General features: G+C 33.8%; 1 protein-coding gene across 3 annotated transcripts in view; it reads left to right on the plus strand.

Moving 5' to 3' along the window:
- Positions 1-13,691, plus strand: part of ttc7b (tetratricopeptide repeat domain 7B) — a 55,325-nt gene that overhangs the window by 5,667 nt on the left and 35,967 nt on the right. For all 3 annotated transcript variants that reach the window (XM_051133028.1, XM_051133029.1, XM_051133030.1), the window contains exons 4-5: positions 8,314-8,447; positions 9,136-9,257. In XM_051133028.1, the coding sequence (XP_050988985.1) occupies positions 8,314-8,447; positions 9,136-9,257 (256 nt within the window). The remainder of the gene's footprint in view (positions 1-8,313; positions 8,448-9,135; positions 9,258-13,691) is intronic.

The following is a 13,691-nucleotide window of genomic DNA, read 5'->3' on the forward strand; positions in this document are numbered from 1 at the left end:
TAAAATGTAAAAAAGAGAATTTTTTAGTTTTTATTTTTAATTTAAGTTTTGACATTTTAAATGTGTTTTTTTTAGCTATGTTTTTTATGCCCGCTTTGTCAGAAGAGTGCAGAGATGCGTCCCAGTTTCCTGCAGTTCATATTATGACCTTCGGGTGGCAGCATTGCTTCAGTACCGTATGTGATGCTCTGCAGAGAAAAGTGTTCGCAACTAAATCCTCTGCTCTGAACACACACACTTTTAATTCTGAGCACAGTGAATGTGTTTGCCAGGACCGCAGCGTGAGGTCTTTGATCAGAGTTCTGACAGATTGGCGGTACTGTGGGGCTCTGGGGAAAAACTGCAGGGTGGCACAGAGCCTGTCTCATCCAATCGCCTCATAGCATCTCTGTGACTGACAACTGCCTTTACAGGGGGGCAGCTTCCCTCCCTCGGCCCCAATCATCCATCACGCCCCAGCTACCACACACAAACACGTGTGTGTGTGTCATCTCTCTGGCGCTTCCTGCCTCGTCTCCTGTGTATAATAAACCCTCGTCCTGAATTATAAAAATCTCCCTCTTGCAGCCGTGAGCTGCTTGTCACTGCCTGTCCTGAGGCGTCAGATTTACTGCAGCCGTTATGCAGGTCATTAAAGAGCCCGGTCACAGTAATGGGGCTTGTCTTGGATCTGGCTAGTATAAAGGGCTTTTAAATCTGTAACGAGGGGAATATGTGTGTGTTTAGAGGAACACGGCAGTCGAGAGGAACAGATTTCTGATGAGTATGTTATCCAAACACCAGTGAAAGTCCCTTTTTCAGACTTTCTAGATTAGGCTCAGGCCTCCAGTGTAGCAGGTCTATATAAGGTAGAGGGATTTACAGCATGTACACACAGTCTCTTGTTCTCTCTCATTCAGTTTTTTTCACCCTTTTTCTCTTTGGGCATTGGTGTGGAACAACAAGACCATAGAAAATCCCTCTGCCTTCCATTGTCATAAAATTGAACTTTTCCTTAAAGCTGGAATGTGCCCATATGGTCTCAGCTACTTTAACTCCAAAGCTCCCCATTGTCCACAACAATGTTCATAGTTTCAAAACTTAATTTAAAGGGATAGTTTACCCAAAAATAAAAATTGCCCCATGATAGGTTTATATGACTTTCTTTTTTCAAATACATTCAAAAGTTATATAAAAAATTGTTGTGGCTCTTCCAAGCTTTAAGATACCAGTGAATGGCTGTTGTGCATACATCCATCATAAAATATACTCCACATGGATCTGGGTGGCTAATAAAGGCCTTCTGAAGCGAATCAATATATTTGGTAAAACTTTTTAAACTGTAATTTCTAGCTTCCGTTTGCTGTCATATGCGTGTTCACGAGAGAGTGGCTTTCCAGCGAATGACATAGGACAGGGGTCGGTCCAAAAAAATAATTCGCCACTAAATAGCATGCCAGAATCAAAGGATAATTTAAGAAATTAAAGGGGTCATCGGATGCAAAGTTCATTTTGCATGTTGTTTGAACATTAATGTGTGTTGGCAGTGTATGTACACATCTACCCTGTACGCTATACACATCTATCCTCAGATGTCTGTCGGTGTGGCGTCACAATCATATCAACTTGTGGAAAATGGGCATCCGATGACCCCTTTAATTGATGAAAAATGCACCTAGATTTGCCTGTGACAGACTGTTACAGTGTCTTTTGTAACTGGTAGTGAGCTGTTACTTCAGGGTATATACAGGAATCATGGAGTTGAATTTAATACCTCTTTAAGACTCTTTCCACACATTTTAAGACCTCATCACCACTTCAAGTTTTAACTGGTTACATAAGCAACACTTTAACTTACATTTACTGTATATTGATTGCAAGTTAGCACAACTAAACAGACTTAGTTTGTGATAATTCCTTATCAATGCAACATAATTCAGAAGGGTGGGAACAAAGCACAAGATAATTAATTGACTAACTCAACGTAAGGTTAATTAGAAAGAGAATCCTGAAACAAGAATTAGACCTATAAACAAAACAATTCATAAAACTTAGTGAAGAGGGAAAATTAAGCTCTCTGAGCTAACGGGACAATGAGTATATTCAAAAGACGTAATTGTAACATCAACTCTTATAAATGTCTGCAAACCATAGCTCTTTTGAAGAACACTTCTCATTCTTCTCATTCACACTATGTTCATATTTTTTACAGTCTATGGTCATTACACACTGCTTTATTTGAGGCACCAGAGCAAATCCTTTAAACACAGAGTGTTAGTACTGCACCTGATCAAGTCTTGCTGCTTAAAAGATCCTAAGCTCATTGACACATATTGTACACCATGTCCTAACGTGACACGGCAAGCAATTTAGCTGTCCACACCAGACGTGAGTCACGTGACGCTACAGCCATTCAGAAGCACAGAACTGCACTGCACTCTCAACAAAATGGACAAGTTTATAATCTAATTCATAAATATTAAACTTTTTTAACATTGTTAAACTAAACATTGAGTGGCTCACTGATACCATCTTTGTTATGAGAAACACTTGTTGGTTCACAGTTTTAACATGTGTTTGCTTAAATTTATTTTCAAGATCTGAGGTTAACGATCTGTTGTTGCTTTCAGTATGGCTATAAATGTCACACAAAATGGTATTCAAACTCACATTTAACATATGAATAAGACTTTTAACATGAATGAAGCACATAATCAGTACCTGAGATTATAACTGTCATAGTTGTTATAACAGCTGTCATTGTTGTTCCAGGCACGACGTCGCAGAAATAGAATCCATTTCTAAAATAGAAATTTTGTGTGCCGCCATCATGGCTAGTTAGGACAAAAACCTTTATTGTGTGTCGCGGCATCACGTAGTAGGACACGGTGTTATAGCGTAAGATATGCTCCCTTTACACAGAATGCACGTGATTGCGAAATCGAAAGTGAAAGTGAACGGCAAGCGCTTATTCAGAGTTGACTTAGATAAATTGTGAGTAACTGTTGCTGTCATGACAGATCTGTTTCAGAACCAGCCGCTATCAAAATAATCTGGCTGCGGGCGCGGTGAGAATATGCTAGTCTCACGAGAACCAAGTTTTGTTTACAGCAAAGGAAAACCAGTCTCCTCTTGGCTTATATCAAAATCCTCAGACATTTGTCTTTACAAATCCTCATTTTGTACTTGTTCTAATTCGTGACCGGTGTTTTGTTTTGCTCTTTGCTCTGCGTTTCCGTGTTGGCCACTGCGTCTTCCCCTGGAATGCCACTCTCTCATGTATGCGCTTTGACAGAGATTACAGTTTACGAAGTTTACATAAGGATATTTTTCTTACACAAACACATCGATTCACTTCTGAAGGCCTTTATTAACCCCCTGGAACTGTGTGGAGTACTTTTTATGATGGATGGATACACTTTATTGGACCTCAAAAAATCAACAGCCATTCACTGCCATTATAGAGTCAGGACATTTTTTAATACAACTCCAACAGTATTCATCTGAAAGAAGTCATATACACAGAGGATGGCTTGAGGGTGAGTAAATCATGGCGTAATTTTGATTTTAGGGTGAACTATCCAGAGGCTGTCATAACTAGTAATGTGTAAATTCATTGTAAAATGCCTGTGGCATTTTAAGGTTTTATTAATCACAGTTTTAAAATTAAGCTAGGTCACATATCCAGGTTTTTTACAAGAAAAAAAAAAGTTATTGAGGAGGTTAAATTAATATGTGAAATATCTTGATTTCTTAGTAGTTTTAGATTATTTTTAATGCCTGTTTTGTCTTATTTTAAATTATTTTAAGGCATCTTGTGGCCTCCTTGGAGGCTCCCCTGGTTGAGAACCAGTGCTCTATTTGTAAATGAGGTCCCAAATTTTATTTATTTTTTTTATTTATTTTATTTATTTATTAATTTATTTAAACTAAGCTGTTTGTTTATGCTCACTTGGTCAGAACCACTGCTCTAGCAGCACCAAATTAATTTTTTTAAAAAGTAATAATGATCTGATCTTTTCTTCTTCTGACAAACTAGTTAATTTACCACTAAACAACTTATTCCAGGTAGTCCCTCCACCAGCTGACAGTATTAGATTTGAAAGTACTTTAAAAACCCATGGGAATTGCTTGTGCATTTCTTCCCTTTGTTGACATATTTGCTATTAGAACAGGAAGGTGGGCAGGAAATATTATAAATTTTATTTAATTTCAATGTTACTTTAGATTTATTTAGTTTTTGTCGGTGCCAATAGCCTTGTGGTTAGTGCGCCGACATGTAGCACCCGTCTCAAGGTCCTTTGCCGGTCCCACCCTACTCTCTCCACCCAATACTTTCCTGTCTGCTTTCTACTGTCATATCTAATAAAAAAAGTTATAATATAAAAAGTTATAATTTATTAATTTAGTTTACATTATAGCCTTTGTTATATGCTAAAGGAAGGGACATTCATTTTTAGAGCATTTTATTGGACAAAAACTTTGACATATCATCTAGTGCAAGATAAATCATTATTTTTGGTATTCTCAGAAGAGAATAAACTGTACATTTTAAATGTCTGCCTAAAATAATTTCGTCAACTTTTGAAAGCACATAAACATCTCTTCAAAATTTTGTTTTTGAGAGTATACAGTAAAACAGCAATATTGTGAAATTATTTCTATGCTGATAAATTTTAAAAGGTACTTCATTCCTGTGAAGGTAAAGCTGAATTATCAGCAGCCATTACTTCAGTTTTCAGTGTCACATGAACATTTAGAAATAATATGCTGATTTAGCTCTGAAGAAACATTTCTTATTATTATCAGTGGTTGTGCATCTTAATTTTGTTGTGGACACCATGGTTTTTTTTTTTGTTTTTTGTTTTTTTTTGAATCCTTTGATGAACAGTAAGTTCAAAACAACTGAATTTGTAACAATGAGAAAGTCTTTGTTGTCACTTTTGATACATTTTAATGCATCCTTGCTGAATAGAAGTAATAACATCTTTTTAAAGAAGACATATTTTGCCCCTTTTTACAATATGTAATGTGTCTCAGGTGTCCCCAGAATGTGTCAGTGAAGTTTAAGCTCAAAATACCCCACAGATTATTTGTTATATCACTTTGTAAATGACTATTTTAAGTGGAAGCTTAGATTTCTGAGCGTACACATCCGAAGCATGTGTGCAAAAACGAAGTATCTTTTATGTCTTATTGCGCTTGATCTGTCAAATACACATAAGTTTATGTTTAAAACACAGGAGTTACAAAAACAGTCGGTTATGTCTATGAAGGTAAACGGCATGGAAATAGATTGCATGTTTAAATTAGATCTGTGTGGCAGCAGTGTAATATACAGTAAATAAATCAATAAATCCACTGCTTTCATTTCTCCTATGAGGCTGGGATTCTAAATAGTGTTCTGTGCTTGTCTGTGCAGCCAAAGACAGAACAGTTAGTATGCTTTGCTCAAAGTTTTGCCATGGCATTAGAACTGGTTCACCGAAAGCAAAATGACGGCACCATGGGTGGAAACGTGCAGATTAAGGGGTGGTAATATTATAATACGTTCCTGCATCATGCGGGGAGTGAAATCTGAGTACCTTTTCACATGCTTGCAGAAAGAGGCTTACCAAAACAAAGTTACTGGCTTGTCCTTTTTCTCGTTTTCCGTGTTTGTAGATGCACCGGAAACCCAATTATAGCTCTTAAACGTGCAAAAAAATTAGATTTTCATGACATGTCCCCTTTAAAACATTCTAGCTGACCCCAAACCTTTAAACAATAGTGTAGGTGACTTAAAACCGTTCACTAATATTTTATGCCAATCAGTCCACTCTCGTTCTCCTCCTGTCTTACTGAGACTTCATGGTGCACATTTAATCAGGTCCTCGTCGTTACCTTCTTGCTTGTGATGGATTATTCGGCTCCGTTTTCATTTCGGAATCATTTTGGTGACTGTGGTACCAGACGGTTTTCTTCATCCTGAGATATCTGTTTATAAGCCGTTATCTATTATTGAAGCAGTTTGAAAAGTAGTTAGTTGGGCTACAGTTTCTGTTTCCTGTCACATTGCCATACTGTCATGAAAACTTTATCTGCGTGGAGAACCCAATACTAACGGCAGCCAAACAAACAACTCTCATCATGTTTACCAGCCACCTGAGTCAGGCCTGTTTTCCTCATGCTATGAGTGATTTAAGATGTGACTTAGGAAGCTGAAGCCAGTAGACAGAGATTGGCTGCAGATTGTGTGACATCTCTAAGGAACCGCACTTGTGTCGTTACCGCATTATTTGGCTCTCAGCTGACCCAGACTGGGCAAGGAGATACGGCAGTGGAACAGACATCAGCTCGTGTTAAAACATTTAAAGCTTTTCTGGTTTGTCTGAGGTCTTTGATTTTCTCACGCATGTATATTTCAGCGTCTCACTTCCTCTGTCCAGCCAGAACAAAGGAAACAAACTCGAATTAATACGAACGAAGCATATCGTGTTCAGTTTGACCCTTTAAGAATAACATCTTCAAAGTTAGGGTCAAACCGTAACTGTGTTTCATTAGTCAACTAAATTAGAATTGACAGAAGTGCTGTGCGCTACTGAAATTCAGGCTTTGTTGTTGTTGTTTTTAATGCTACATCACTAAGTTTCTCATAAATGAATATTGTGGCTGAGGAGAAATGAGTGAAAGAAACAGGGTTTGACTGAATGCAGAATTTTGTATGATCTTTGGTATGATAACAGCCTGTGGTACCTACATATCAATATTAAATCAATACCTCAAGCAACAAATAAACAACCTTGGGTGACTTATGAATTGTAATGTGCTGTCAGTCGATTCAGTAATTCAAATGTCAGTAATTTGTGATTAATGCCTATTTTCTTCTAGTTAGCACATAAGGTTCTGCAGTTTATTTGGACAACGTGCACTTTTTTTATGCTTTTTAATTTTATTTTTCATGCTCACCTGATTATAACACTGAAAAGATGCACAATCTTAACATGGCCCTCCTAGTTCTTTAAAAAAATGAAAATACGATGTAGTAATTTATTTATTAAAAATGAAACAAATAAATCACATTGTGCATTTTTGCAGTGTTATAAGCCGAAGCAAATAAATAACCTATAAATATCAGCAACATTTGTAATGTTTTTTTATTTATTTTTTTTAAATATTAATTTTTTTAAAATAATTTTAGTTTTTTGCTCAGCAAGGCTGCATTTACTGCATTTACAGGAATATTGTGAAATATTATTGCAATTTAAAATAGTGGTTTTCTATTTGAATGTACTTTAAAATACAACTAAACTTTTTTTTTTAAAGCTTTTTATATTTTAATTAATAAATTGCTAGGCCCTTCTAGTTCTCCATAACAATGTTGAATTTAATAAATAAATAAATAAGTAAATTATATAATTAATTAGGGATCAATGTTTTAGTTTTTTTATGCTCATCAAAGCTGCGTTTACTAAAAAAAAGTAATATTGTGAAATATTATTGCAATTTAAAATAGTGGTTTTCTATTTCAATATACTATAGAATTTATTCCTGTTATGCAAAGCTGAATTTTCAGCATCATTACTATAGTCTTCAGTGTCACACGATCCTCCAAAAATCATTCTAATTATTTAAATGAAATTAATTATTAATAATAATTTAAATTTATTATCAATGTTGGATTCTTTAATAAATAAAAAGTTAAAAAGAACAGCATTTATTATTACCATTCAGAGTTTAGAGTCAGTCATTTTTTTTCTTTCTTCCTTTCTTTTTTTGGAAAGAAATGAATACTTTTATTCAGCAAGGATGTGTTAAACTGATAAAAAGTGATCGTAAATATATATATTGTTAGAAAAGATTTCTATTTTGAATAAATGCTGTTCTTTTTAACTTTTTATTATCAAAGAATCCTGAAAAAGTATCACAGCTTCCAAAAAAAAAATATTAAACAGCACAACTGTTTAGCATATTAAAATGATTTCTAAAAGGGTTGTAATATTCCTTTTTTCTATATTTTTGATAAAATAAATGGAACTTTGGTGAGCATAATAGACTTCTTTAAAAAATAATAATAAAATAAAAATCTTAGTAATCCCAAATTTTCAAAAAAATTCCTGATGGTACTTCACAATAATACTAATACTAAATGATACACAATGATATAAAATACTTTTATTGTACTACTATGCCACACTCTAAAAGTGAAGCTTGGTCGTTTTTCACACTTGAGATTATCTTTATTAAAACTTGAGATTATCTTTCTGAATGTGGCAGAGCACTAGGACTACTCTGTGTGTCTTTCTAGCTCTCGGCATGTGTAAGTCATCTCATCTCTCTGCTGTTTGTTCATAGGTCTCTGTCTGGAGAAAGTGCCCATGGCGTCCCCATCACTGTCCAATCGTAATGCGGACAAAGACCAGGAGATAATCACTTGTTATGAGAAGTCTGGAGACATCGCTCTTCTCTATCTTCAGGAGGTAGAAAAGGTATTTCCATATGTTCATTAAATAGTTTTTTTCTTCCTCCATTTTTAAATAGTTTTAGTCACGTTTTCATAGACATTAAAACATAGACGTACAATCATTTTGTAGGCAAGGAGAGATTTGCACATTACTGCTGCAGAGGGTCAGCCATCCGTGAGACTAATCTCTTCCTGTCCCACCTGTGAACTTTAAATCACAATTAAAGCTTTTTACAGGTCAAAGTTCATTTTCTTGCAGAGGAAGATGAGTCTGTTTCCTTTAGATTGTTTTCACACCACTTATTCTCTTTGTTGGAATAGTAGCACACCGATTCATTCCCCTGCACAGCGTTCAGTATTTACTGCTTGTGATTTAGCGTTGGTGGAGAAGGGAGCGAGCATAGAGAGAGAGAGAGAGTGAATGATGGCAAGTGAGGAGAACGGCAGAGCTTGTGTTCTGCTGCAGTGTTGACGCTGCATTTTTTGGGTGCAGCCGAAGTTTTACGTTTGACCTTCGTGCTCGAAACTCGTACCCTCCTAACCGCTGTCCTCTCTGAAGTGTTCCCCGGGTAAATATAGTAAACTAAGTCTGACTCTGTGCTTTTTTTTAAAGATATATGGTCTGTACTGATGAATAACTGACAGGAAAGAGTGTGAGCTTGTTTCAGTTTATGATTGACAGTAATATTTGATGACTTCTCTCTTGTCTTCAGGCTCTTAGTGTTGGCATTCAGAATCGCAGTCCAAAGCCCGGCCCAGTCACACAGGAACAGGAACTTGGCTACTTCCTAGAGACGGGACTTCAGAGGGCTCATGTTATTCATTTCAAAAATGGGTGAGTATTTGTGTTTATATTCGCTGGAATTAAGGCTGGGAGATGTAGCTGAAATTATATAGCTGAAGAATATACACTACCAGTCAAAAGTTTTTGAACAGTAAGATTTTTAATGTTTTTTTAAAGAAGTCTGTTCTGCTAACCAAGCCTGCTTTTATTTGATCCGAAGTACAGCAAAAACAGTAACATTGTGAAATATTTGTACTATTTAAAATAACTTTTTTATTTGAATATATTTTAAAATGTCATTTATTCCTGTGATTTCAAAGCTGAATTTTTAGCATCATTACTCCAGTCTTCAGTGTCACATGATCCTTCTGAAATCATTTTAATTTTCTGATTTGCTTCTCAAAAAACATTTATTTAATATTATTGTTAAATTATATATAATAAACATAAGGTAATTATATATATATATATATATATATATATATATATATATATATATATATATATATATATAATTTTTATTTATTTATTTTTATTTTTTTTTTACTTAACACTCCTAGTTCTCCATAACAATGTTGAATTTAAAAAATAAATAAGTAAATTATATATATATTAATAAAATATATCCAAGCTTTGGATCTTTCTATTCATCAAAGAATTCTGAAAAAATGTACCCAGCTGGTTTAAATATTGATGATGATGATAATAATAATTGAAAATGCTTCTTATACAGCATATCAGCATATTAGAATGATTTCTGAAGGATCATGTGACACTGAAGAGTAATGATGCTAAAAATGTAGCTTTGATCACAGGAATAAATTACATTTTAAAATATAATCAAATAAAAAGCAGTTATTTTAAATAGTAAAAATATTTCACAATATTTTTGCTGTATTTTGGATTTAATGAATGCAGGCTTGGTGAGCAAAAGATAATTCTTAAAAAAACATAAAAAATCTAAAAAAACTTTTGACTGGTAGTGTATTTCCATATTTGTCAGCCTCTTGACAATACTTGATATATGTTTTAAAATGGTGTTTTTAAAAACATTGTTTTGAAGAAACAGCCAATGTTGCAAATTAGATTTAAACTGATTAATACAAGAAATAATGCAGTAAAAGAAACAAATATAAAGAAATTAATGATTTTATTCCGCAAGGATGGATTAAATTGATCGAAAGTGACAGTAAAGACATTTATAATGTTACAAAAGATTTCTATTTTAAATAAATGCTTCTCTTTTCTCTTTAAATGCTACCTTTTGATCAGTTTAAAGAATCCTTGATAAGAACAATTTCTAAAGGATCATGTGACACTGAAAATTCAGCTTTGCCATTATATGAATAAATTACATTTTATAATATCTTAAAATAAACACTTTTATTTTAAATTGTAAATAAATTTCACAATATTGTTAGTTTTACTGTTTTTCATGATGAGCTTAAGAGACTTATCTCATTAAATATGAAGAAAATAATCTTTTTATCCCTAAACTTTTGAAATGTAATGTATTTTTTGGCAATAATGATACATTCTGAATGGTGATTCCAAAAAAAAAACTTCAAATCAGAGTTTGGAAGTAAATCATTGATTGACAGTTTGAAGTGATTCAAACACATGAATCAAGCACACTTTAACAAAGTTTTGCAAAACTAGTTTAGTGACACACTCTAACTTCTTATTTGACACATTTAAATAGTGAATTGAAAACGTGTAGCTTTGTATCACCAGCAAAATCTTTTCAAATATATTTAGTATATAATTTTCAATATACCGTTCATCCCTATCCGTAGCACAACACTCAATTATGATTCACAGCCCAAACAGGCTTCCTTTAGAAACACCTGATACAACGGTGTCCATCATTCATCATTTCCTCTGTTCATACATCCATTGTTTTCTCTCATCACTCCTCTTTTCCTCGGACACGTGCCGCAGCGAGTGGTCTAGGAATCTGCTGAGCTTTCTGTCTGCCCACTAACTCTCTGTCTTTGTGCCTTTATTTTTTTTCAAATGCTTTATTGATCCTCTATAGTTCTCAGCCTGCGTGTGTCTGTGCGTTTCATGTTATTTATGTGTGTTCTGATGCCACACTCTCCCACTGCATCGCGGCCTCTGCACCATGGAGTTGTGCGTTTGACGACTACTCGTACGTATCCCTACACTCTCTTCAAGTAGAGTAGTGCCATGCTTTTACTGTAGCAGCTTCACGCAGAAGCCAAAACCTAATCAGCTGCCTACATAAGCAGCCTTTAAAACATCATGGGCACGCTCTCATCATGAAAGCTGCATGAATACGCCGCATTCAGTTTGTTTTTGGCCAAATTTGGTTGCTTTGTGGAAAATAAAATCCCTGTATGTTGTGGGAAAAAAACTGGAAATGTCCAAGATAGTAGACAATGTAAAATGTTGATTTAAAAACATTTAAAAATCTTACTAAAACCAAGCTTTTGAATGGTAGTTTAACTGTGGCAAACAGTATCAGTGCAGCTTAAGGTACACATCAGTTTATGCATTTTTTGGGAATCTCATAAGTGGACAAATGTCCAGTCAGCTGAAATTTGACTTTGTTTACTCTGACAGACCTGCTGATTGTAGAGAGATAGAGTTACAGATCTACTATGTAGTCTAGTCAGTCTATCTTGCTTTTGTAGTAGGGAAAGGGAAGACATGGGAAGGCTGAAAAAGTAAGAAACAAATTGTCCATTTTATGTCAAATTCATTTGTTCATCTCTATACTGTTGTCCTAGCCAGAGGTGCATCTGTTTTTTGCGATTTGCGGTAGTTATCGTGAAACGTGTGGTGGCTTTATACATACCAGTATCTCCGTCATTATTTGTTTGTGCAGTGAGTGTGTGGTTGGGGAGGGATCTTCCATATGGATGCAGGTGGGGCATCTGTCAGTGCTTGAAATGCATCTGTGTGAAATATGACCGCTGCAGTGGTGCATTGTGGGTAATGTATCTGTTAGGCTCATAAATGATTGAAAGCGTTGTCTTTAAACCTCACACAACATGCATTTTCTACAGGATAACATATGTTCAGTCCTCAGCTTATGTGATTACACAAACTCTAAAGTACTGTTAAAGATATTAAAATTATAGCTGAATTGTTTTAATATGGCTCATAGTAAAAAAATCAATACTTTTGTCTAAATAAAAAAAAAAAAAACTATAATCTAAAAAAAGTGAATTTAGGCATCACAACATTATAATATACTGTTGTTTGTTTTCTGCGAATATGGATTTGGGCGCATCCCTACTTCCCAAAAGATTAATAATTACTTTTCCTCGCTGAAAATGGGGCAGGATGTATTTGTTTTTTGTCCTCCATTGCTGTTGCTGTTGTTCCAATAACATCATATTATTATTATTATTATTATTATTATTATTAGGTCAATATGGCTATTATTAACATATTAACTAGAAAATCTATGCGAATCGCTAGAAGACTGAATCGCGATTCAAATGTGAATCGATTTTTAGTGTTAGTGTTGAATGTTAGATAACTGTGAAGGTAATCTAAATGTAAAAGTAAAGGAAATTATGTGTTTAATGAAAGCAATTCTACACTTTGTTCACCCAAAAACAGAAATTCTGTCATTAATTATGTAATATATATTGTGTTATATTTTATGCTGTGTTATGTATTTTCTCCTTGTACAGTAACCTAGCGCTTGGGAAAGACATTGTATAAATAAAACATATTATTATCAAACTTAAAGTAAGCTAAAGCAAACTAAAAATCAAGATTAAAATGTACGAAAAATTTCTTAATTTAAAAGTGTAATTTCTAGACTTGGAGATAATTAAATATATATTATGTCATGCTCTAAAATATTTTGTTATTTTAAACAGTAGAACTGCAGAGAAATTCCTATATTTGTTCAAATACATTTTAAAAACCTTATCTTATAAATCACAAATTAATGGAAAAACCACATAACAACAATGCGTTAATATTAGTACTGTGCAACGATTAATCGTGATTAATCGTGTCCAAAATAAAAGTTTTTGTTTACATAATATGTGTGTGTACTGTGTATATTTATTATGTGTATATATAAATACACACACACATACAGTATATATATTGAAAATATTTACATGTATGTATTTTTATTGATATAATTAAAATTATTTATAAATATATTTAATATATAAACATAACATTTTTCTTAAATATATCCATGCATGTGTGTGTATTTATATATATATAATACATATACACAGCACACACACATATATTATGTAAACAAAAACTTTTATTTTGGATGTGATTAATCGTTGCACAGCACTAATTAATATTAATATAATTTTGAAATAATTATGCATTATTAAATATATTTTAATATATTGACACTCCTGTTTTCTGTCAGTTAAAAGTATACTATAGCAGAAGTAAATCTACAGAAATCTACATGGAGGGCCTTTTGAATTTTTGAAAGAAACAAAGGACGTTGTTAAAATATTCCATGTGACA

Source organism: Labeo rohita, chromosome 17 (assembly GCF_022985175.1).
Source record: "Labeo rohita strain BAU-BD-2019 chromosome 17, IGBB_LRoh.1.0, whole genome shotgun sequence".
In the NCBI taxonomy this organism is placed as follows: Eukaryota; Metazoa; Chordata; class Actinopteri; order Cypriniformes; family Cyprinidae; genus Labeo; species Labeo rohita.